This window comes from Scyliorhinus torazame, chromosome 6, assembly GCF_047496885.1.
Source record: "Scyliorhinus torazame isolate Kashiwa2021f chromosome 6, sScyTor2.1, whole genome shotgun sequence".
NCBI lineage: Eukaryota > Metazoa > Chordata > Chondrichthyes > Carcharhiniformes > Scyliorhinidae > Scyliorhinus > Scyliorhinus torazame.
Genome location: NC_092712.1, coordinates 224,625,469 through 224,649,567, shown reverse-complemented (window position 1 = coordinate 224,649,567; position 24,099 = coordinate 224,625,469). Strand labels below are relative to the sequence as shown.

Below are 24,099 nucleotides of genomic sequence, written 5' to 3'. Positions count from 1 at the left end.
CCAATGGTCGTGATTATGTATTAATCATTGATAATTTTTCCAACGACCCAGAAGTCGTGAAGCTCTCAGATCTCACATCCAAGACCGTCATCAAGGCCTGTAAGGAGACGTTCTCCAGGCATGGTATTCCACTCATTGTCATGAACGACAACGGTCCTTGCTTCAGCAGCCAAGAGTGGTCAAGATTTGCCCAGTCGTATCAGTTTAACCATGTTACTTCCAGCCCACATTACCCGCAGTCCAACGGGAAGGTTGCGAAAGGAGTGCACATAATGAAGCCGCTCATCTGCAAGGCCGCGGATTCTGCTTCTGACGTTAACCTTGCGCTGCTTGCGTACAGGGGCAAACCCTCTGTCGACCGGCATGACACCGGCTCAACTCTTGATGAACAGGGACCTGCGGACGATTCTTCCAGCCATACACTTGCCTGATCCGGATCACCTCCCGGTGCTGCAGAAGGTGCAGAAACTCAGGGACGGGCAAAAGCAAGGCTATGACGCTCATGCCACTGAATTGCCTGTGCCATCCCCGGCGGATGCTGTTCGGATCAAGCTACCTGATGGAGGCTGGTCAGCTCCAGCTGTTGTTGTTCGACAGGCTGCTCCTCGATCGTATCTTGTGTGTATGGCTGATGGCTCAGCCGTGCGGCGAAACAGACGGGCATTGCGCACAGTTGCCCGCCCGCAACCACATTCTTCGTTGTTTCCATCTGTTATTGTGCCACCTCCTGATACCTCGAACCACGAGGCCACCAGTCAGGTTTCAAACCCGCCTATCAAGGCCCCGTTGTCCCCACCACCACCTCTCCGGCGGTCGACCAGGATCAGACGTAAGCCCCAGAGGCTGGGCTAATGAACATTTGTTTTGTTTGCTCTGTTCTGTTTTCGTACAGTAGACACCTGTTTTCACATGTACATACGTTCCCATCTGCCATAGTATGTAAATAAGTTAGTTTTTCGGCCTACACATGGAAATACTTTCACATATGCTGCAGAAAAACATTTCAAAAGATATGCAGACATGCACATAATGAGATACAGACAGGTAGCTAATGAACACAGTGAACAGGACATAACCAATGTTCAAGGAGAACACTTGAGGGTGGTTTCCCACTATAAAAGGCACGAGGCACTCACACTCCGCCTCTTTCCACTGGGGACATCTACAGAGTGAGTCAGGGTGTATATATCACATAACACCTCCAGCACGTGGCTAAGAGCTAGTCTGGTTCAGTCAGACAGAGTAATCACACTTCGGTTAGCAGAGAGTCTTTTTCGACTTCCGGCGGTGGAGGGGAGCGGTTGCACATAGAGGAGCTCCGGAGGAGGGGAACATGGTCACGTCCCGTTCCCCCCACGAAGAACGCCCGCCCGGGTGCGCGAGCTACGCCGACTGGGCCCCTGCATAGCGGGAGAGAAGCGACCTGGACTCCTAGATACAGCGGGGCCGGAGACCCGGGCGCTCGAGAACGGAGCGAGCGGCATGAGAAGCACGAGGGGAGAGCCCCCCCGGAGAGAAGGAGAGGAGGACGCAGGGAGCCGGAGGGAGGAAAGGTACACGGGAGGAGCCGGGGGCCAAAGACCAGGAAGCGACCGGAGAGAGTTGAGCCCCCCCCCCCCCCCCCCCACCGAACGGAGACTCCACAGCGGAGCACGGGCCGGCTCGCCGACCGAGCTACCCGCCCCCCCGCACAGCAGAACGCGGGCGGCAGCAGGGCACGGGACAATAACGCGGGGCAGCAAAGCGTGGGGCAGGAGGAGCAGCGGCCTGAGCCAAAGCGGGGTCCGAGCCAGCAGCGAGGCCCGACCCCCCGGCGGCAACCAACACGAGGCAGGCAGTGGCGGAACAAAGGGGGACTCCCGGCCCGAGAAGCCTTTCTCTCTCTCTCTCCCTCTGGTTCCTGGGTGAGTGAGGAGGAGAGGGGGGAAAAGAAAATGAAAACTCCCTCTTTTTGAGGGGGGAAAAAGGGGGGGGAAAGAAAGGAAAAAAAGAAAAACAAAAGAGAAGATTGACTTAGGAAAAGAAAACTGTTAAAGGGACAGAACACTCCCTCTCTCCTTCCACGCTTCTCAAAAAGGAAAACCAAACTTACCTGAAAAGAGTCTCCTCAGAAGGGGGGCGGGGGGGAGGAAGAGAGAGAGAGAAAAAGAGGGGAAGGGGGGAATAAGGCGGAAAGGGCCAGAAGGGAGCCAAAGCAGAGGGAGAAAATGGGGCAATACACAAGCCCACTCAGACGAGCTAATTGGTACACGAAGCGGCGGAATGGAAGCCTCGCCGCAACTAAGAGAACTGGGCAGACAGGAGCATTTTCCCCCTGGGCCAGAGGGGAACTGGAAGGCAGCCTTTGCCGAGGCGCTGAGGGAACACCAGCAAGAAAGCAAGGCAGGGACCAAAGCAGACATATAGGCCGCAGTACAGACAGCAATGGCCAAGGCCCTGGCGGAGGTGCAGCTCGCCCTGGGCAGAGCAGAGAAGAAACTGGAAGCCCAGGAGGAGAAACTGGAAACCAAAAGGCGACCATTAAGGAGCTGGAGAGGGCTGCGACTGACAGGAGCGACCGGATCACGGCCCTGGAGAAGGAGGTGGCGAGACTGGGCACAACGCAGGGGAGCCTGAAGGGCAGGGTGGACGACCAGGAAAACCGCTCAAGAAGACAAAATGTCAGGATAGTGGGCCTACCAGAGGGGATCGAGGGTAGAAACCCCATGGCCTACATGGCCGAGATGCTGGGAAACTTAGTGGGGAGGGAAGCCTTCCCCAACCTTTGGACAGAGCGCACCGTCGCTGTGCCTGAAACCCAGGACGGGGGAACACCCAAGGGCAGTTATAGCCAAACTGCAATGGTACAAAGACAGGGATACAATCCTGCACTGGGCCAGGCAAAACAGAACCTGCAGATGGGAAGGGCACCTCATTAGAGTGTACGAGGACATTGGGGCAGACCTCGCCAGGAGACGGGCCGAATTCAATAGAGCACAAGCAGCCCTTCACAGGAACAAGGTGAGATTTGGTATGCTGTACCCAGCGAAACTGGGTCACATACCAAGAAAGAGAGTATTTTTTCACATCCCCCGCCGACTCAAACAAATTTATCGAAGAACATGGGCTGGAAAACCAACAGCGAGGGTAAAAACACGGGGCAATGCCAGGCCCCCCGGCCCCCACCCCCAACATGGCAAGCGCACCCTGAACAGAAAGCAAACCGCGACCCAATGAACCGACATAGGTGGGAAACCAGGCCCCAGCACAAGGGTATGAGAGTAGCGGAGAAGGGTGAGCAAACAGGGGGAGTACAGGGTAGGGCGGGGGAAGAGCGGGCAAAAGAACACAGAGGCTGTGCAGGGGAGAAGCGAGACAGTAACACCCCAGAGGGGGGTCGCCGCACTAGCAAGAATGCTAGCACCGGGGACATGCGAAAAAGCAGGGCCGCAGCGCGCCCCCAACAGAGGGGACAGCGCCAGGCAGAGGGCGGGTGGGACCACTCAACAGGGGCGGGAGGGCGAATGGTGACAGGAGCAGGGGAAAGAGGGACAAAGGAGGGACATACGGGAGAGGGGGAGAAAGGGGGAGGAAAGGGAGGGATTGGGGGAGGGGGGGACGGCACAGGGGGGGGCGGAATACAGGGACGGAGGGACAAACAAGGCTAGAAAAGGAACAGCAATAGGGCTACAGAATGCCGCAACGAAGGGCTCGGAACAAGGAATCGCTGCAAGCATCCACCCAGTACCGCCTCTGGGCGAACGGAAGCCCCAAAGTGAAGGGGGCTACCCGCATGGTGGCCGCACAGCGGGCGACCATGGCGGGGGCCCCCTGGACAGAGGGAAGCCCCAGAGCGCAGGGGCCCGACCGCATGGACAGAGCAGTGACAGTGACATCCAGGACGGCCCCCTAACAAGGGGGAACCCTGGAGGGCAGGGGCGCGTCCACCAGGTGAATATGGTTAATCCCACAGGAGCGAGGGGACAGAAGCCCCCCACCAGGATAGTCACCTGGAACGTAAGGGGACTCAACAGCCCAGTGAAAAGATCCAGAGTCCTCACCCACCTAAGAAGCATGAAGGCAGACATAATCTTCCTTCAAGAGACGTACCTGAGAGAGCAGGACCGACTGCGGGTAAGAAAGGGCCGGGTGGGACAGACCTACCATTCCTGTTACGGGACGAGGGCCAGGGGGGTGGCAATACTGGTCAGAAAATGGACGATGTTGAGGGCGACAAAGACGGTTGCGGACCCAGGGGGACGGTACGTCATGGTCAGCGGGGCCTTGGATGGGGCACCGGTAGTACTAGTTAACGTGTACGCGCCCAACTGTGACAACCCGAGCTTCATCAAGAAGACCATGGCAGAAATCCCTGACATAGCGACGCACCGACTAATCATGGGGAGGGGGGGGGGGGGGGGGACTTCAGCTGTGTACAGGACCCAACGACTAACAGATCGAACCCCAAGACGGGGAAAATCGCAAACATGGCAAGGGAACTCGGTCACTTTATGGAACAGATGGGAGCGGTGGACCCCTGGAGGTTCACCCACCCAGGGGAGAAGGAGTTTTCCTTCTTCTCCCCAGTACACAACGTATACACCAGAATTGACTTCTTTGTGGTGGGGTAAACGGTGCTTCCGGAGATAGTCAAAGTGGAATACTCCGCAATTGTGATATCAGACCACACTCCACATTACATGGAGGCGAGGCTCGAAACAGGCAGGGTCCAACGGCCCACATGGAGGTTTGACAAGGCCTTCAACGAAACAATATCGTGGGCATAGCAGAATACACGGAGAACAACCAGAACGGGGAGGTCTCGCCCTCCATGTTCTGGGATACGCTAAAGGCCGTACTAAGAGGGTAAATCATCGCTTTCAAAATGTGAAGCGATAGGGAGGAAAAGGCAGCTCGGCAGCAGCTGGTCGACTCCATACTGGAGGTAGGCCGTAAATATTCCGAGGCCCCGACCGTAGAGGTCCTGGCGGAGAGGAAAGAGTTACAAAGGAACTTTGATCTGCTCTCCTCCAGGAAAGCAGTGCACCAACTCTGCCAGGCACGTGCGACCCTATACGAACATGGAGACAAAGCCAGCCGCCTGCTAGCACACCAGCTGAGAAAGCAGACAGCCACCAGAGAAATTGCGCAAATCAGGGATACTAGAGGCGCATTACAAACAGAGCCTTAAAAAGATCAACAAGGCATTCAGGGCCTTTTACCAAGGGCTGTACACCTCAGAGCCCCCAACGGGGGAGGCCGGGATGAAACGATTCCTTGATGGACTGGAGATACCAGTCTTGGGGGAGGGCAGAAAATGGGGCCTGGAAGCACCACTAGCACTGGGAGAGATTATGGACAGCATAAGCTCCATGCAGGCGGGGAAGGCACCGGGACCGGACGGATTCCCGGCGGACTTCTACAAAACATCCGCGACAGCACTGGCCCCGCAACTGCGGGAGATGTTCACAGACTCCCTGGCCAAGGGCACACTGCCACCCACGCTAGCACAGGCCTCAATCTCGCTGATACCTAAGAAAGATAAAGACCCAACGGAATGTGGGTCATACTGACCCATCTCACTGCTGAACGCAGATGCCAAAATACTGGCCAAGGTTCTAGCCAAAAAACTAGAAGACTGCATGCCAGAGGTGGTCGCACTGAACGACGCCACCTTCAAAAGGTGGAGACAGGACGAGGGGACGCTGACAGTCAGGGACCTATACACCGACGGCAGGGTTGCGACACTGGACAAACTAACTGAGAAATTCCAGCTGACCAGGGGGAATGAACGAAGGTACCTGCAGCTCAGAAACTTCCTACGAAAGGAGACAAGGACTTACCCACAACTGCCACGTCAGACATTACTGGAAGAGTTACTGGACGCAAGCATATTAGAGAGAGGAAACTGTAGCGGCATGTATGATCGACTAGTAGAAGGGGCCGACACCGTACTGGATGCAACAAGAAGGAAACGGGAGGAGGACCTGGGGATTGAGATAGGGTGGGGACTCTGGAGAGAAGCACTGCATAGGGTCAACTCCACCTCCACCTGCGCAAGGCTCAGACTGACGCAACTAAAAGTGGTGCATAGAGCCCACTTAACAAGAACCCGTATGAGTAGGTTCTTCCTGGAGGTGGAGGATAGATGTGAACGGTGCCAAGGAGGACCGGCCAACCACGCCCACATGTTCTGGTCCTGCCCCAGATTTGTGGAGTACTGGACAGCCTTCTTCGAGGCTATGTCCAAAGTGGTTGGGGTGAGGGTGGAGCCATGCCCGAAAGTGGCGGTCTTCGGGGTTTCAGACCAGCCAGATCTATTCCTGGGGAGGAGGGCAGACGCCCTTGCCTTTACCTCCCTGAACGCTCAACGTAGAATCCTGTTCGGCTGGTGGTCAGCAGCACCACCCAAAGCTGCAGACTGGCTGTCCGACCTCTTGGAATCTCTCCAAATGGAGAAAATTAAATTTGCCATCCGAGGGTCAGACGACGGCTTCCACAGAATGTGGGAGCCATTCACCCAATTGTCCCGGTACTTGTTTGTGGCCAACAAACAAGGAGCAGAATAGCCAGGTAGCCAGGAACCAGGGGAAAGCAGCCAAAGCATGAGAGGGGGAGATAGAACGGGAGCGGGGGGGGCAACTCATTTTAAGAGGAAGGAAAGGAGAACCACCAGCAAGGGGGGAGGGGGGGGGGGGAAGAGACAGGGAACAATAGAGGAGAGTCAGGGAGGTAGGTGGGGGGGGGGGGGGGGCAGGGAAACGTTAACCAACCTGGCATCCACAGGAACAGAGAAAAAGGAGAATACAGGTGGAGGACGGGAGGGCCAGCTGAGGCGGCAGCGTGCACTAGAAGACAACTGCAGCGAAATCTGACCAGGAAAAATGAGGGGCAACACCGGCACCAGACCCACTCGAGGATTGCCCTCCGGAAGTGCCTCGCCGGCACGAACGGATGCCTACTTACATATATATAGATATATCATATCCTGTGTACATAACGGCAAAATATACTCTGTGCAAAAATCCAATAAAAAACATTTTTTTAAAAGGTTAGCAGAGAATCGAACTCACAGAGAACTGTGCTAACTGTGTGACAGGTTCAATAAATCATATTGAGCTAACGTCAAGGTCATGATATGCAGACATGCACATAATGAGATACAGACAGGCAGCTAATCAACACAGAGAACAGGACATAACCAATCAGCAGGCAGAACACTCAGAGGTGGTTTCCCGCTATAAAAGGCACGAGGCACTCACACTCCGCCTCTTCCCACTGGGGACATCTACAGAGCGAGTCAGGGTGTATATATCACATAACACCTCCAGCACCTGGCTAAGAGCTAGTCTGGTTCAGTCAGACAGAGAGATCACACTTAGGTTAGCAGAGAGTCGAACTCACAGAGAACTGTGCTAACTGTGTGACAGGTTCAATAAATCAGATTGAACTAACTACAAGGTCTGGAGTATCTTTCATTTAAAGCTGCATCCAGTTGCAGCCCGTGTTATCTCAGTGTGCTTAACACGACAAGCATTTTACTCCATTTGTAACAAATGTGTTCTCACCTGGTCTGTACTCTTCACGGGCAGCATTAATCTGTATTTCTGTTTCAGCAGCTATGTGCAGTTTCTGCGTGACCTCCTCAGCTGTCTTTTTTGTATTGCTGAGAACAGTGATAAGGCTTTCATCCTCTACAAGGGAGCCCTTTGTGCTCGTCAGACGGTACAGTAGATTGTCTTCCAACTCTTTCATCTTCCTTTCATTTGATGTCACGTCCTCCATTAGATCCGTTCGCTCCTTTTCCAGCTCCTATTTTCCACAAATCATACGTCTTAATTTGAAACAACAGTTTAGCATTCTCTTGCGTGATTATAATCCACAAGCATCCTAAGAATGTGCAGTGTATTGCTAAGAAATTGAGATTCACCACATTGCCCAACAGGATGCAACTTCAACCATAGGGGTTGGAAGTACCCTTGATCAGTTGCATCATGTTCCATTCAGGGGAGCAAGATGACTTGTGTAGTGATTATTCCTTTCTCCCTGGAATGTTGTTCACTCATTGCCAATCCTGAAAGAATAGTTGGGTCTGCAAGCTTATTTTACATATGTGAGAGTTTTGAGTGAGAAATGCAACGGGATACTCAAAATTACCAACCAAAACCCCGCTTTCCAACTTGTGATTGGCTCGATGTCAGAGCTCGCTGATATTCATTAGGCCGCAAGTGGTGAACTGCTTTGAGAAACACAATTGGTGCCCTCAGCTCACCACTTCCATTGAAATGGGATCCGATGTTGAATTTAGTGCAGGCAGCACAAAGTGACACACAGAGCAATCACTCTGCTGACATCCTACACAGTTTGGGCAAAGGCCAAATTTCTCCCCCAGGTATTTAAAGTACCTGGAAGAATATTTGATTTTGCCCATTTCTAGTTGCTATTCTGACGGTGGTGGTGAGCTGCCTCCTTGAACTGCTGCAGTCTCTGAGGTGTAGGTACATACAGAGTGCTGTTAGGGAGGGAATTCCAAGATTTTGACCCCAAAACAGTGAAGGAATGGAGATGTATTTCTAAGTCAGGATATGAGTGGCTTGGAGGGGAACCTCCAGGTGGTGGTGTTCCCATGTATCTGCCCTTGTCATTCCAGATAGTACTGAACATGGGTTTGAAAGGTGCTGCCTAAGGAACCCTGGTGAGTTCCTAGACTGCATCATGTAGATGATATACACGGCTGGTACTATGCGTCAGCGGTGGAGGGAGTGTTTGTGGATGGGATGCCTATCAAGTGGGCTGTTTTGTCCTGGATAGTGCCAAATTTCTAGAGTTTTGTTGAAGCTGCACTCATCCAGGCAAGTGGAGAGTATTCCGTCACACTCCCGACTTGTGCTTTGTAGATGGTGGTCAGACTTTGGGGAGTCTGGAGACAAGATACTCCAACGATCCTCCCAAAAAGTCTTGCAAAGAACGAGAAGCAGGGGAGGCCTGGCCCTCCCAAACCTGCAATGCTACCACTGGGAAGCCACGGCAGAAAGAGTGAGGGGATGGGTAAAGGTATAGTCAGATAGTCTTGGATAGTCAGAGACTTTTTCCCAGGGTAGAGGGGTCAATTACTCGGGGGCATAGGTTTAAGGTGCAAGGCGCAAGGTTTAGAGGAGATGTACGAGGCAAGTTTTTTTTACACAGAGGGTAGTGGGTGCCTGGAACTCGCTGCCGGAGGAGGTGGTGGAAGCAGGGACGATAGTGACTTTTAAGGGGCATCTTGACAAATACAGGAACAGGATGGGAATAGAGGGATACGGACCCCGGAAGTGTAGAAGATTTTAGTTTAGACGGGCAGCATGGTCGGTTCAGGCATGGAATTCCTCTGCTGCACTTTTCTTTGTTCTTAGGTACCAGAATGGGTAAGAATGGAGGAGAGCCCCTGCATAGGAATGTCCCTCCAGGCCCTGGCCACAGCAGCACTCCCATCTCAACCAGCCAAGCACTCTACAAGCCCAGTGGTAATAGCCGCTATCCGGACATGCAACCAACTAAGACAACACTTTGGTCTGACCGAAATGTCCACTATGGCCCCCATCTACAACAATCACAGGTTTGTGCCAACCAAAATGGACGGCACCTTTAAAAGGTGGAGACAGGACAGGGGGACACTGACAGTTAATGACTTCTACATGGACAACAGACTGACAATGCTAGGAGAACTGATGGAGAAGCTTCAACAGACCAGGGGGAACGAATTACGCCACATGGAAATCAAAACTTCTTCCGTAGGGAAACAACGACATACCCACGGACACCGGGACATAATTAGAAGAACTGTTGGATGCGGGCGACTTGGGAAGTCCTGTACAAGTGACTTTTGGGAAAGGCATGCTCCCCATTGAACGAGAGTAGGGGAGAATGGGAGGAGAAGCTGCAGATTGAAATAGGATGGGGAATCTGACGCAAAGCACTGAACAGGGTCAACTCCACCTCCACATGTGCTAGGCTAAGCCTAATGCAGCTAAAGGTGGTGCACAGAGCGCACCTAACCAGAACCCGAATGAGCCGGTTCTTCTCGGAGGTGGAGGACAAAAATGAACGGTGCCAGCCAACCAAACCGACGTGTTCTGGACATGCCACAGGTTTTTTGGGTTCTGGACAGCCTTCTTCGAGGCAATGTCCAAGGTTTTGGGGGTAAGGGTGGCGCCGTGCCCAAAAGTGGCAGTGTTCCGGCTATCTGACCGGCCAGAACTCTTTGTGGGGAGGGACGGCGATCAGCAGCACCATCCAAAGCTGCTGACTGGTTGACTGACCTGTCAGAATTTCTCCAACTGGAGAAAATCAAATTTGCCATCCGGGGGTCGGAAGCCATTCACCAACCTTTTCCAAGACCGGTTTGTAGCAAACAGCCAAAAGAGCAGAGGGGAGTGGGATGGGGGTGGGGAGGCCCACAGAGGGACCACAATCACCAATGAAAAGGAGGAAGGAGAGGAGGAGGGGGGTGGGGGGTGGGGTGGGGGGGTGAAATAAGGAAACATATACGCCGACCAAATCCTATGTAGGGAGCGGCGTGGGGAGGAGGCAGCACCTCTCCAATAGAAAATTTGTAAATGCGTGCAGTAGACTAGGATTGGTTTATCACTATGTAATATACTTGTCACTATACAACCTTGCTATGTATGCAGACGAAAAACGAATTAAAAAATATTTCTAAAAAGGAAATGTGACACCATCCTACACAAAGTAGCCAGGTTGATCAGCATTCCATCTTTTACTTTAAATATTCACTTCCTCCACCATCAGCGCACAGTGACAGTAGTGTATACCAGCTACAAGATGCAATGCACAAATCACCAAGGCTTCTTCGATTGCACTTTCCAAATTTGCAACCTCTACCACCTGTTAGAACAAGGGCAACCGATGCATGGGAACACCATCCACCAGCAAATTCCCTCCAAGTCACTCAGCATCCTAACTATCCTGCCATTCATTTACTGTTGCTGCATCAAAACCTTCGAACTCCCGACCTAACAGCACTCTGGGCATACCTACACCACATGGGCTGCAACAGTTCAAGAAGGCAGCACACCACCACCTTCTCAAGGGCAATTAGCCAGTGACATTTACATCCCAAGAAGGAATCACAAAAAAAGGGTGAAGTTTGAAAGGTGTTTAAGGGATTTTGATGAGCTCCATCCAATGCATTTTACAGATGGTAAACACGCTGCCACTGTGCACGGGTGGAGGGAAAGAATGTTTAAGATAGTGGATGCAGCACCAATCAAGCAGCTGCTTTTCCCAGAACGGTGTCAAGCATCTTGAATGTCACTGATATTGCATTCATTCGGTCAAGTGGAGCATATTCCAACACACACAGTCAGGGGGTGGAATATTCCCAATATATGACAAAATAACATTTTCAGCAAGAAAGTTGGTGGGATTCCCACCGGCCTGTGCAGCTCGATCCAGATTGCAAGAGTCAGGCACTTTGAAAACTTTTCTTTCTCCCAGGTGAAAAACACCGTGTCTGAGGTGCCCGCCCCGGAGGTTATCTGGGCACTTCAATGAAGCTGCACTTAAACGGCTCCATAGAACTTGATCTGATTCAAGCCAGGAGGATGGCAGCTAGGAAATCAGCTCTTAGATTTATTAAGGGGGCCCTCAGCCATTTGCTTGATGTTATTGAGGAGAGTCATGCCATAATATACCCTCAGGCTGGCAGCAGGCCCTCCAACAAGGTCACAAATCTCACCAGGAAAACCTTGGCAGCACTGGTCAGTGCCAGAAGCACTGTGTAATGTAGGAAAAAGATGAATGGCCTACTGCGATCAGCAAGATAAGTGCTTCAGATCTCCTCTTGGCACTCCACCCTTCCATCACCTGCTGGAATATCACCCGAGACCCACATGCCACCACCTCGCAAGTTCCAGCACCCAACCTCCCAGCAGCATCCTCAAACCGCCCTGGCATTTCTCATCAGACCCCTCCCTGCTTAGGTGTAGTACCCACACATGCCAGTTGCTATCGACCTCTGACCTGCCAGGCATCTGGCTCACACCATTCCCATTTTTTATTTCTGTAGGAGAAGATCATCCGTAACCACCGAGAGTGAGAGTAAATAGGCGGTGGGATGCCCTGTGCTGAGGAGCCTGACTCCATGCAAGGAGAGGGCCATGGAACACACAAGGGAGGAGCAGGAGCACACCTGTGCTGAGAATGAGGTGAATCTTTGAGAGAAAATTGAGGAACCACTGCACATTCATCCAAATACCAGTCTCAAGTGAGTTCTTTCTAATCCAAACTCTTGACTAGGCCTTGTATTAAAACCATGTCCCTTGCCCAGCAGGAACATCAATCGATGAGCCTGGCCTGTCTACAAGCAGTGTCTCTCCGCCCACCTGAGCCATCAGCTCGAAGGAGAACTTGGAGGAGGAAACAAATGATGCGTCACAGGCATCATTTGCATCACCCATCATCGCAGATACACACACTTTGGTGGGCGAACATAGCAAGCACGTTTCTGGGTCACTATCTGGTGAGCACACACTGCTTCTGATGCACATTAGGTGGAGGCAGGAACATCCCAGGGATTGGACAATTGGAGGTCTGCTGTGTCCCAGTAAGGGACCGTGCCTCTGGACACTTACATCCCTCATCTATTTGAGATGGAAAAGCAGAGCCGGGAATACCAGAAAGGGTTGTCAGCGACATTCCTATGACTGCAAGGCTGAATGGAGGAGTCCCACAGCCTTCTGTCACAGGAGATTTTGCCACTGGCGCATGGCACTGCAAAGGTAGCATCCGTGGTGCGCATGCAATAGACAATATAGGGCTTACCATTGGAGCATTGCTGAGGCTGTGGCTGTTGGAGGAATTGTTGATGAGGATACCTGCATATCTATTCCTCCTTTAATCCCATTTATCTCTCATTCCACAATATCTTCTGACTCATAAGCTGGAAATGGCATAAGCAGGCACAAGACAACTTGTCTTGTGCCTGTTCTTAGAAGTCACAGCATTAAAGGAAGTTAAAACATTCCAACCTGAATTTTTGTTCTGCAGCAGGAACATTCATGGTTCTGTGAAACCGATTACTGGAAAACTAACCTGGAAATTCCAGTTTTTGTACCAGGAGTGGGGTGCAATGGGAGTCAGGCACATACCCACACCATCCATTCCAGAAACAGTTTGGAGGTACCTCAGAAGCTGCTGGCTTTGGAGATGAGCTGGGTGAAAGGTTGGCCTTGGTGATCTGGCATTTTGTTCCCTTTGCATACAAAACCCAACAACAACAAAGAAAACCTCTTGCCCTCACCCTCCACACAATCCCCATGCCCCATTCATGCCAACCCAAGCCATCTCATGCCCCCACCCACACCCCATAGCTCCTCATACCATCCATGCCAATATATGCCCCCACCTAATCTCCCCATGCTTTTTACAGACCCTATGCTAACCTATGCCCCTCTGCCAACTCCCCCCAACACTTCATACCTTCAATGGCTATCCATTTTCCATGCCCGTTTATGGCCCTTATGACAGCTTAGTGCCAACTCATGCCAACCTATTTCTCCCACCCACACTTTTTTCCCTCACAAGCGCTCGTCAACTCCTAGTATCCACCATGGGCAAACCTCAGGACCCATGCTGAGAGGAAATAAAAAAAGGTCCCAAATGTCTATTCATAAATATGCAATCAAAAAAACTATATTGATTAGAAAAAAAATAATTATTATAGTGCAATAATCACTGTATTTAATTTTATGGCGGCACGGTTGCACAGTGGTGGCAGCATGGTAGCACAGTGGCCCGCACAGCACCAGGGACCTGGGTTCGATTCCCGGCTTGGGGCACTGCCTGTGCGGAGTCTGCACCTTCTCCTGTGTCTGCGTGGGTTTCCTCCGGGTGCTCCGGTTTCTTCCCACAAGTCTCGACAGACGTGCTGTTACGTGAATTGGACATTCTGAATTCTCCCTCTGTGTACCCGAACAGGAGTGTGGCAACTAGGGGAATTTCACAGTAACTTCATTGCAGTGTTACTGTAAGCCTACATGTGACACTAATAAAGATTATTATAAATTCCTTTGATTACTTAACCCCTTATAACCACAAGCATTTGCATTCACAGCCCATAGCAAAGACATTCGAAACATTTAAATCATAAAGTTTACAGTGCAGAAGGAGGTCATTCGGCCCATCGAGTCTGCACCGAGCCTTGGAAAGAGCACCCTACTTAAGCCCAACCTATCCCCGTAATCCAGTAACCCCACCTAATCTTTTGGACACAAAGGACAATTTAGCACGGCCAATCCACCGAACCTGCACATCTTTGGACTGCGGGAGGAAACGGAACACCCGGAGGAAACCCATGCAGACATGGGGAGGAAGTGCAAACTCCACACAGTCATCGAGGCCCTAATTGAACCGGAGTTGTGAGGCAGCAGTGCTAACCACTGTGCCACCATGCCGGACTGTCAATCAGACTGCGAACCAACAGGCAGATAACGATAGGTTATGAAATCAGTTATGCAGCACAAATCCTACAATGATAACCATCGGATTTATGCTTACAATGAGGGAAATAGCATGTGCTTATTTTTTCCCTTTACAGTTCCAATGAGTTTTTCTACTTTCTGCACATATTCATGTCTACTTTTAACAATCTCAAAGGGCACGTGACCTCTGTAGCAGACCTGATGTATGATCTTGATATACAGCGAGCTGGCATCTCCACACTATCTTTCCCTCATCATCCCACCAACCCTAGCTACTATTTACTAGATCCCTCCTTTATCCTAGGTTCTAAAATACAAGCAGTGTCAGCGTCTGAGCTGATGTCTCGACCGTCACTATTTCTTCCGCTTCTTTCACTGATTGCGTCGGATCTAGTTTTTGGGTATCTAAACTAAAAAGGGTCAAGGCTCGGTTTGTGGTGAGGGAAAAGGAGAAAGTAAGAAGTGCCTGCTTACACCATTTTCAGCTTATGAATCAGAAGAGATTGTGCAATGAGGGATAAGTGGGATGAAAGGAGGAATAGGTATGCAGGTATCCTCAACAATTCCTCCAGCAGCCACAGCCTCAGCAATGCTCCTTCTCATGTTGGTAAGCTCTATATTGTCCATTGCACCTGTACTTCCCACCTCCAGTTCTTTACAACTGTCTGCTGTTATGTGCCAACGTCTCGTGCACGAAAGAGGGAAGTAAATGAGTAAGATATTTAGATGAAATGGCTAGCATGATCGAATGGTATACGTGAGTTCTAAATTGTGGGAGTGAGTCTTACAACAGTGCTAAGTGTGTGACAGTGAGATAAATTCTATGAATTGTAAAGTTAAGTCCTGATCACAAAGAGATGAGTAATGAAAGGATAGATAACTGAGCAATTAAAGATAAATTGACTCAACTTTACAACTTGAGTCTCCGCAAGCTGCATTAATGCTCTAGGAGCGACACTCTTGACATTGATCTCTGTCACCATCTCTTCTGCCTCCCTCCTGAGAATGTGTCTGGGGGCCTCCTGACTCTTGGTTCCTGAATGTCTCTCTTTCTTTCCACCTGTTCCACCAGGACCTTGGTGCTCACCCCCTCACATGTTCAAAGTATCTCAGTCCAGATTATCTTTTCAAAAACTTCCCTCCACTTTGTGCAGCCACAGTGCATCTCTCCTTTAAGAGGTGCAGGCTGCCTTCTGGTAGCACCAGCCACTTGTGATACTGAGTCCTCTGTTGATGCGTGTAACTAGTGAACAGCACGGGTAGTAATAACAGCCCATAGAAACCATGAAAAAGAACAGGCATCACCAATTTAACATGTTACCTGCAAAATTATTAGTGGGCAGGATGTTTCGATGGTTGAGCTCCACCCTCTTCCCCAGCCCCAAACGCCACCAGCCAGCCTCACAATTGAAGTGGAAATGAAGCCATTAACTGTCCGCTTAAGGGCCTCAGTTTGGGCCAAGGAGTACGGATCATCTGAGGCCTCGCCTGCCCCATGTAAAACTATGGAGAGGTCAAGGAGTTGGGAGGGTGGTGGGAAGCCACCCTGAAGAATTTTACAGGTGCCCCCCCCCCCTGGCCTGCAAACCCACCGGTGGGGCACCGTAAATTCTGCCCAATGGATGTGCTTCAGGCGAGTACTGCATCCCCCACAACAACAATGTGTATTTATATAGTGCCTCAGTGCAGTAAAACATTTCATAAAACTTCACAGAATGTTATAAAACAAGACTAAATGTCAGACCACATAAGGAGATATGCGTTGACCAAAAGCTTGGCTGAAGAGGTAGGTTTCAAGAAGTGTCCAATGGGAGGTCAGAGGAGAGAACCTGAGAGATTTAGGAAGATAATTCCAGAACATGGGGCTTAGGTAACAGAATGAATGGCCACCAATGATGGAGTGCTTACTTTGAGGATGTTCAAATGGCGTGACTTAGAAGGGCACAGATATGTAGGAAAGTCAGAGCAGTTGGAGGAGACAGGTTATGGGGGGGATTTTGAAAGAAAAGATGATCATTTTAAAATCAAAATTTTATTTGACTGGGAGCCACTGTAGGTCAGTGAGGATAGAGGTGATGGATCAACAGGAAGTGGTGCAAGTGAGGATATAGGCAGCAAGGTTTTGGATGACCTCAAGTTTACTGTGGGTAGAATGTGGGAGTCTGGCCAGGAATGTGTTAGATAAGTCATGCCTGAAGGTAATAAAGGCAATGGTTTCAGCAGCAGGTGAGCTGAGGCAAAGACAAAGTTGGCTTTCATTTTTGGAAGTTTGACAATTTCTTTATATCCATCCTTGTTTTTTCTAGAAAGCTTTGAAAGCAAAGGAAATGAGCCCTTTCACAACCAACATGTATCTTGATTAACTCGATGGGTATTATATGTCATTGATATTAAAAACATACAAAAGTAAATAGCTGATACCACTTATTAATTGTGAAGTAAACAAAACAGTGCAAGATCGCAACTTAACAGAACAACCATACCTGTTTTTCAGTTAGAATGACTCTCCCAAGTAACTGGTCCTCCAGACCTTTCATAGTGACGGTAAAGTCAATGATGGAGGTTCGAGCACTAATCTCAGGTGTGTATGCTGGGTTGGGAAGCTTAGTGGTAATGTAAAGTCTGAATCCATTCATTATATCAACCTCTTTATCACCCACCTTCACCTGTTGAGAGAGATTTCATAAATAAATAAGTTTTAACAGAAAGACCTGGATTACATAACAAGCAAAGATTCAGGTCAACAGGTCCTCTGCCATTTTTTCTTGTACCTGGGAAACAGAATGCCAATTCTTCAGGTGCAGATGCGCCATGTTTTCAACCTGCCCACAAGACTCTCACAGACCCTCTGCTCCACAGTGGTCTGGGAACAGGCCCTTGTGGCAGCTTTCAAGGCTCTCATTTGTTGCCCAATGAGTGAACTGCAGGAGAGAATGAGGCAGTGGTCTACAAAATGTGAACCTGAATTCCCCTTCCACTGACCATGCAGGAGATGTTCCTTCACTACTAACCGCATGCAAGAGACCCAAGCCCATTTCCCTCTTGTTGCTGCTAACTTTAGCCTTAGTTTAATTGCTCTGTTCTATCACCTTTGCTCTTGAGTCGCCAGGTATCTTTCTGATACCGCCACGTGGTTCAAGTCCGGGTAATGGTCAATAATCCAACACACCGCTTAGTAAGAGTTAAATCAACGCACATTTATTACATACAATAATCAATACTTATGCATAAATTCTACTTCTAAGCTACTTCCTACAACTAACAGGCCAATACTTAACTTGGAAATGGCCCACCACGTCAGGGAAATGAATGGCCTTTCGTTTGGGTTCTGAGCCTGCGGGATTCGAAGCTGGTACAGTTCAATAGCTAGCAGCGCCTGTCTCGTAGCGAGCGCTGAAGTAAGACTTACGATTTGAGCGGTTGTTGCAGAAGTTCAGCAGAAGGCAGCAAGGGTTGCAGCAGGGTGAAGAAGGGTTGATTTGAACTTGGACTCTATACTTATAGTCCCCAGGGGCTTCCCGCCTTTCGGAGCGGACCCTGTACCTGGTTCCAAGTGATTGGACTTTGTTGGCGCCGAAAAGTTTGGGTTGGCTTTGTGTGTCTAATTTGTTGCACATTGTTCCCGGGGATTGCTAATTAATATTCAGATGGCTGGTGTTTTGTTGTGCTGATGGCTGCAGGTATCGATCTTGTCTGGCCTTCCCAGAGGCGAATACACAGTTTTACCTGCAGCTGCTTGTTTTAGTCCTGTTGGCTGATTTTCCCATCAGCCTTTTCCGTTCGCCATTTCAAATCGGAGTTGGCCATTCTAAATCGGGAGTTAGCCATTTTAACTGGCTACACTCTTCACCCAGTTGCTGCTTTTCTGTGACAGCCAAGAAGTTGTAGGAATGGCCAGACCATAAGTGGAGGAAAAGGCACTGGCAAATGTCTTCACTCTCTCCAATTCATCACAATGGCTTGCCGAAAGAAGGCTTTTGACAAGTAAGACTGGTGCACTGTAACCTCTCAAATGCTTTATGGATGTCTGTATTAATAGTTGCAGTGCACCACCCTCTGTATTCTCTCAAGGCCACTGCAAGCTCACCTTTTCTGGTAGAAACCCTGACAGGATGGATGAATAATGACCAACAGTCCAGGAAACTGGGGTGGAGTCATGGCAGGTTTAGGGTAATGAATGGAAGTTCCATGAGGAAGGATTGGTAAAAATGAGCATATATGTTAAAATTCTTTTGTGTGTGGGAGTTTGCTCAAGTAACTACAAAATCAATGGGGATCCAGTCTCCGCCCATTCCTATAAGGAATCCAAGTATGTGAAGACATGTTTGAGGTGAGGATTCCTTAGTTCGAAGTTTCTGGTCTATGGCCATCAGTTGCGACAGGTACAGCACAGCACAGGTCTCACTCAGCATACCAAGTCGATATCTGACTCTATGGCCCTATGACTCTAAGATCTACCTGTGGATCCAGGCTGGGTTGGAAATGGAGTTACTGGCACAGAAAGGCTTTAAAGCTCATCAACTTCGTAGATGTCATCAGAAACCAAAGTCTGCACAACAAGGCAATCGGGACTAGAATCAGGAGAGAAGAGGCAGCTACATGGTTCTTTCCATCTACTGGGGGAAACAGGGTTTCACTACCACTTTAAACATGCTGGTTCCTGGAAGCAGTGGTAAGTGAAGCAGAGAAAGAAATCACTTAGCAATCCAAGCACTACCCTGTTTTGTTATGTTTCCTTTATAACATAAGCGGCTTCCTTGTGTTGCATTTGTCAAGGAAGGTCGAGACGTGTAAATAACTTCAACTCATTTATTTACACTATGTACACTTTTATAACTTGGGTTCGACACTACTGCTAATCCTATTGTAGCTACCTAACTGACTAACCAGCTGCTGTCTTCCACATGGTGGGTGTGATAATGAATCACCCCTGTGCCTCTCCTCACTGACTGTCTCCACTGGCCGAAGGGGCTGATCATGTGTGTGGCGTCCTTTATGTATGGGTTGGTGTAATGCCCCCCTGTGGTCGTGTCACCTCCTTGTGTATCGTGAATGTCCATTGGTCGCCTCCCATCTAACTTATCTATTGGTTGAGTGTGTGTGTGTGATGTTTCTGGTGCTCCCTCTAGTGTCTGTCTAGCTTACATGTATTTACAGTGATGCACATCACCACATACCCCTCCCACTATTTGCATGTCCCAGATGGAAAAGGAGCGGTCAATAGTGGCCATTCCAAGGGTGGGATCAAAGTATTGTGGTCGAGGCAGTGATAGGGGACGGGTAGGCCTTCCTACATGTTATTTTATTCACTCTTTGCTGCTATTGGAAAATAAATGCCTAACCATTATCCAAAATAATTATCAGAAGTGGCCCTTCGTAAAGAATAATTATTGTCTTAAAATGTTTATGTATATGGGATAAATAATTAGGGCAGCTATGCAATCCACCTTTTGTTTTATTTATTCTTACTCAAAACATGTAAGATTGAGAGAATTCAAACAAGGAAAAAAGGAACCTGCGGCAAATGCAACTTCCTGTTCTATAAATGGATGTGTTGTGCATCTTGCAATGAAGACACTTTGCTTCTGTAACTTTGTAGTAAAAACTTTAGAGATCAAGATAAAGTAAATTATACTTTAATGTTAGCAAAGTCACATTTGGTCACATTCTAATTCAATGATTTGAAGCAACCAAGTTAGCTACAAGAGCGACAATTTAATTTTAAAAGTGGTTAATAATAATTGTTGTGTAGCTATAGATTTGAAAACCTAGCCAATGTTATATCGGTATTTTAAATCTTGAGTGGCTCTCACTTAGATGACTACTCATCCAGAATTTTCTAACTTTAGATATTTACCTACATGAAAATACATTCAATTTAAATTCACAGTTTCAGATATGTCAAATTGCAGTCTTCAAATTTCATTTAATTGTTATCATTAAATACACTCTTAGAGGGAATACTGACACAGATGCTATTAAAAAACCACTTAGTGAGTGTGCTCTGCCTTTAGGCTTTATACTTCATTTAACTACAAAGATAGAACAGCTTTTATTTACTTTTTAATGCCTTGCAATTTAATCAACTCAAGTCTACCTTTCTCAGGGGTGGTATTCAGTATTATGGTGTTGTGACTAAAATACCTGATTTCTGTGTATATGCCATAGCTTTCTAAATTTGAGTCCCCGAAGCTTGAAAGGGAATGTGAGTGGATCACAGGGATGTGAGGATTCTCCAGATTTTAGAATCCATAGAATCCGTATCGCGCAGAAGGAGGCCATTCGGCCCATCGAGTCGGCACCAACCCTCTGAAAGAGTACCCTACCTCGGCTCACTCCCCTGCAACCCCGCCTGACCTGCAGGACACTAAGCAGCAATTTAGCATGGCCAATGTACCTAACCTGCACCTCTTTGGACTGTAGGAGGAAACCAGAGCACCCGGTGCATTCTCATGCAGAGAATATACAAACGCCACACAGTCACCTAACGCTGAAATTCAACACGGGTTCCTGGTGCTGAGAGACAGCAGTGCTAACCACTGTGCCACCGTGCCGTGGATTGTCTCTAGTCAGATTTCCCTAATTTTCTCCTCCTGTGTATAAAAACAAAGCATTGGGTACAATTTTGCTGAGACACGGGTGGGGGGGGGGGGGGGGGGGGGGTGCAGGGGTCTTGTCTACCAGTTGGAGAGTTGGTGAGAGACTTGAACAGCTTTGGGAAGGCCTACCAAACCACATACCAATCAGGTTGTCACAATGCCAGATCAGGCCTATTTTGGAATCAAGACCAAGGAGGTGAAAGCCACGCCTACCAAGAGCTACCAGCCAATCAGAGGCCAGCAGCTCTTGTGCTCAGCTCCGCCGCTTGGAAGGCCATGGCTGCTGCTGAAAGGACAGTGACTGGGGTCACAATACCATGGTGTGATCCAGGCCATAGATAGGGGGCGGGGGGGGGGGGGGCGGTTAGAGTACAGGAAAGCAAAAAAAAGATGGTGTCTCTCTCACCCTCAAGATGTTCCAATGTAATTTACAGCCAATGGATCATTATTGCAGTGTAATTACTATTACCTAATAAGCAAATACAGCATGCAATATGCACACTACCTGAACCCACAACCAACAATGAGATAAATGATCAGAGAATCTGTTTTTAGTATTGTTGATTGAGGGATAAGTGTTCATCAGGACACAATGAGAGCTTCCTTGCTCTTCAGCTTTTTGTCAACCTGAACAAGCAAACTTTATTTCCTGTCTCATCCCAATGACAGCACCTCAACGGTGCAGCCTTCCCTTGGTACTGCTGATCTTTCACAATACACCTGACCACAGTACAGCTTATTATGTCTGAGACTTTGCCTCACTACTAAATGTTCATCAGTTCCACCTATCCCATTGGCATTCTCTACAGTTGATCCATGATAGGGCTGATGCCTCCCCAGGATAATGGCTTTTCTTTTAACACTTCTTGTGGACCAAAAATGGCTTTTCTTTCAGCACTCCTTGTGGACCATGAGTGAAGAAATACTCCAAGATCTTTTAAGAAAGCCTTCAACCTCCCATAGCCCAGACTGTCAGCCTTCCTGATCCCTAGACAGCCCTCCAGCCCTATCATCAACAGCCTCCTCTATTTCACAATTGGCAGCATCACCCCAGACCTCTCAATATACATCTTTCTCCCAACCTAATGCTCGTGGGCCAGAGTTGATGGGCGGGAATCTCCGTTCCCCGACGTCGATTTTGTAATCGGCGATCGGGCGGAGAATCCCTTTTTACGATGGGATCGAGGGCGGCGCCAGTTTTCGCAGGCTCCGCTGCAGTTTAGTGAAAACATTGAAGGTCAGGCTGTCCATTTGACTCTGAGTGCTGGGTGGGAAGGAGCAGAATAATATGCCAATGTAGCCATGCCATTAAAATTGTTACTGCTAGGTTCTTTAGATGATATCAGCTTCCCCTGTCACCCCTTGGCTGTTACACATAAGGAGTATTTTGGGTTCTGGGTGTGGGAGGTGTTAACTGGGCAGGTTGTGCATCTTCTATAGTTACATGCAGAAGTGCGAGGGAAGAGCACCTGAAAGTGGGCATCTGGAAGAATGACAAGAATATGAATATGTTTAGCTATCTACCACAAAATTCCAAATTTCGGTCAGACAGTAATGTTGACCTGAGTGAGAAACTCAATTCTGACTGCTCATTTTCCGCCATTTAGGTGTATCCAAACCCTGGCATTGTACTCCATGAGTATCACTTTACCTTGTACATGGAACCTGTTTTGATGAAATTCTTCTCTAAGACATTGTCCAGTGCTGGATCTAGTTCCTCTCCTACATCTTCAATAAGCAGCGGTCGACCAAGAGATAGGCCATCCTCTAGGTGGTTTCTAAAGTATTTATGATTTAGGGAAGTGATCTGGAAATATGACATCAAAAGCTGCGTTAAACCACGCTGCATGCATTTTTTATTTTACATCACCAATTCACATTACGCAGTAGCAAATTTCCATACATTCTTGTTAATCTACAGTTAGGATGCAAATATGTTGCATTCAAAATATTAACTCAAATGGGCATGTACACAGTGTCATGCTGCATTTGGGACAACAAAAAATCAAGGGGGAATGGTGCATTTGGTTCATAAAATCTGTGGTGCACTTGTGCTGGATTATTCTCACAGTAAAATGCTTTAGAACCTTTTTGATGCTAAGAAGGTTGGCAACTTTATGTTCTCAGTAAAGGGAAGGGCTGTCAATAGTGCAGATTGCAACACTTCATTATTTGTGTATTTAATTGCTGCACCAAATCCTCCCACTTCAGGTATAGTCTTGATCAAATGCATTAATATTGCAGTTCTCAGTACAAGACAGACACCATCATGCCATAATGCAACAGCACAGGATCAACATGAACTTTAAAAAGTGACACAAAAATTGCAGTGTATGAGTGGCACACACCATGCCATCTGAAGAATTAAAGGAAATTCACACTTGATGGAAATCGGCAATAAAAACAGAAAATGCTGAAAATACACAAAGTTGATAGGTTAAAATTTCAATTGGAAACCTTGCATCAGAACTGATGAAGTGGCTTAATGAAAACATCAAACACTTTTCAGAAGAATTGGCTGAGTATTTGCATCATTTCTTTTATTGCTAGAAGTGCAGGGGTTGAATGTTCTGTCCTTGAATCTGGTCATATTGGAGCAATTGATTGCAGCAAATAAGGTAAATTGTTCAGGGCGAATCACATATCTGAATGGGAGCCTATTCAATTTTCTGTCCATATAAATGGAACAGGCAGAAAATCGGAAGCACTCCCGCAATCCTGCGTGAAATATTCTCATGTGCAGGCTGTGTTCAGGCGATGCAATATACCCAAGCCCCGGGACAGGAAAATGAACCCAGCATCTTTAAGTTTAATTTTGTGATTAGTCGGAAAAATACAGAATTCAAACACTTGCTTCCTAATTTTCATATGCTTGAGCTTTAGAACGTCACAAATGCCACATTTTCTCTCATTATAGTGTGAACTTTGACAGCTTTCAGCGGAATGGGTCTTCATGCCTCTCATGTCATAAACTATTGTAACCTCATTGAAAGACCTTTGCCAATGCTTCTGGCTACTTTAATAGCCAGAGATACTAAATT

The 24,099-nt window shown here is 48.4% G+C and overlaps 1 protein-coding gene across 1 annotated transcript in view; it reads right to left on the bottom strand.

The window, feature by feature from the left end:
• The window catches only part of dnah5 (dynein, axonemal, heavy chain 5), a 521,599-nt gene that overhangs the window by 103,909 nt on the left and 393,591 nt on the right, over positions 1-24,099 (bottom strand). Inside the window, exons 64-66 of the mRNA XM_072509474.1 lie at positions 22,710-22,865; positions 16,943-17,125; positions 7,548-7,791 (exon numbers count right to left, since the gene is read on the bottom strand). Of these exons, the coding sequence (XP_072365575.1) occupies positions 7,548-7,791; positions 16,943-17,125; positions 22,710-22,865 (583 nt within the window). The remainder of the gene's footprint in view (positions 1-7,547; positions 7,792-16,942; positions 17,126-22,709; positions 22,866-24,099) is intronic.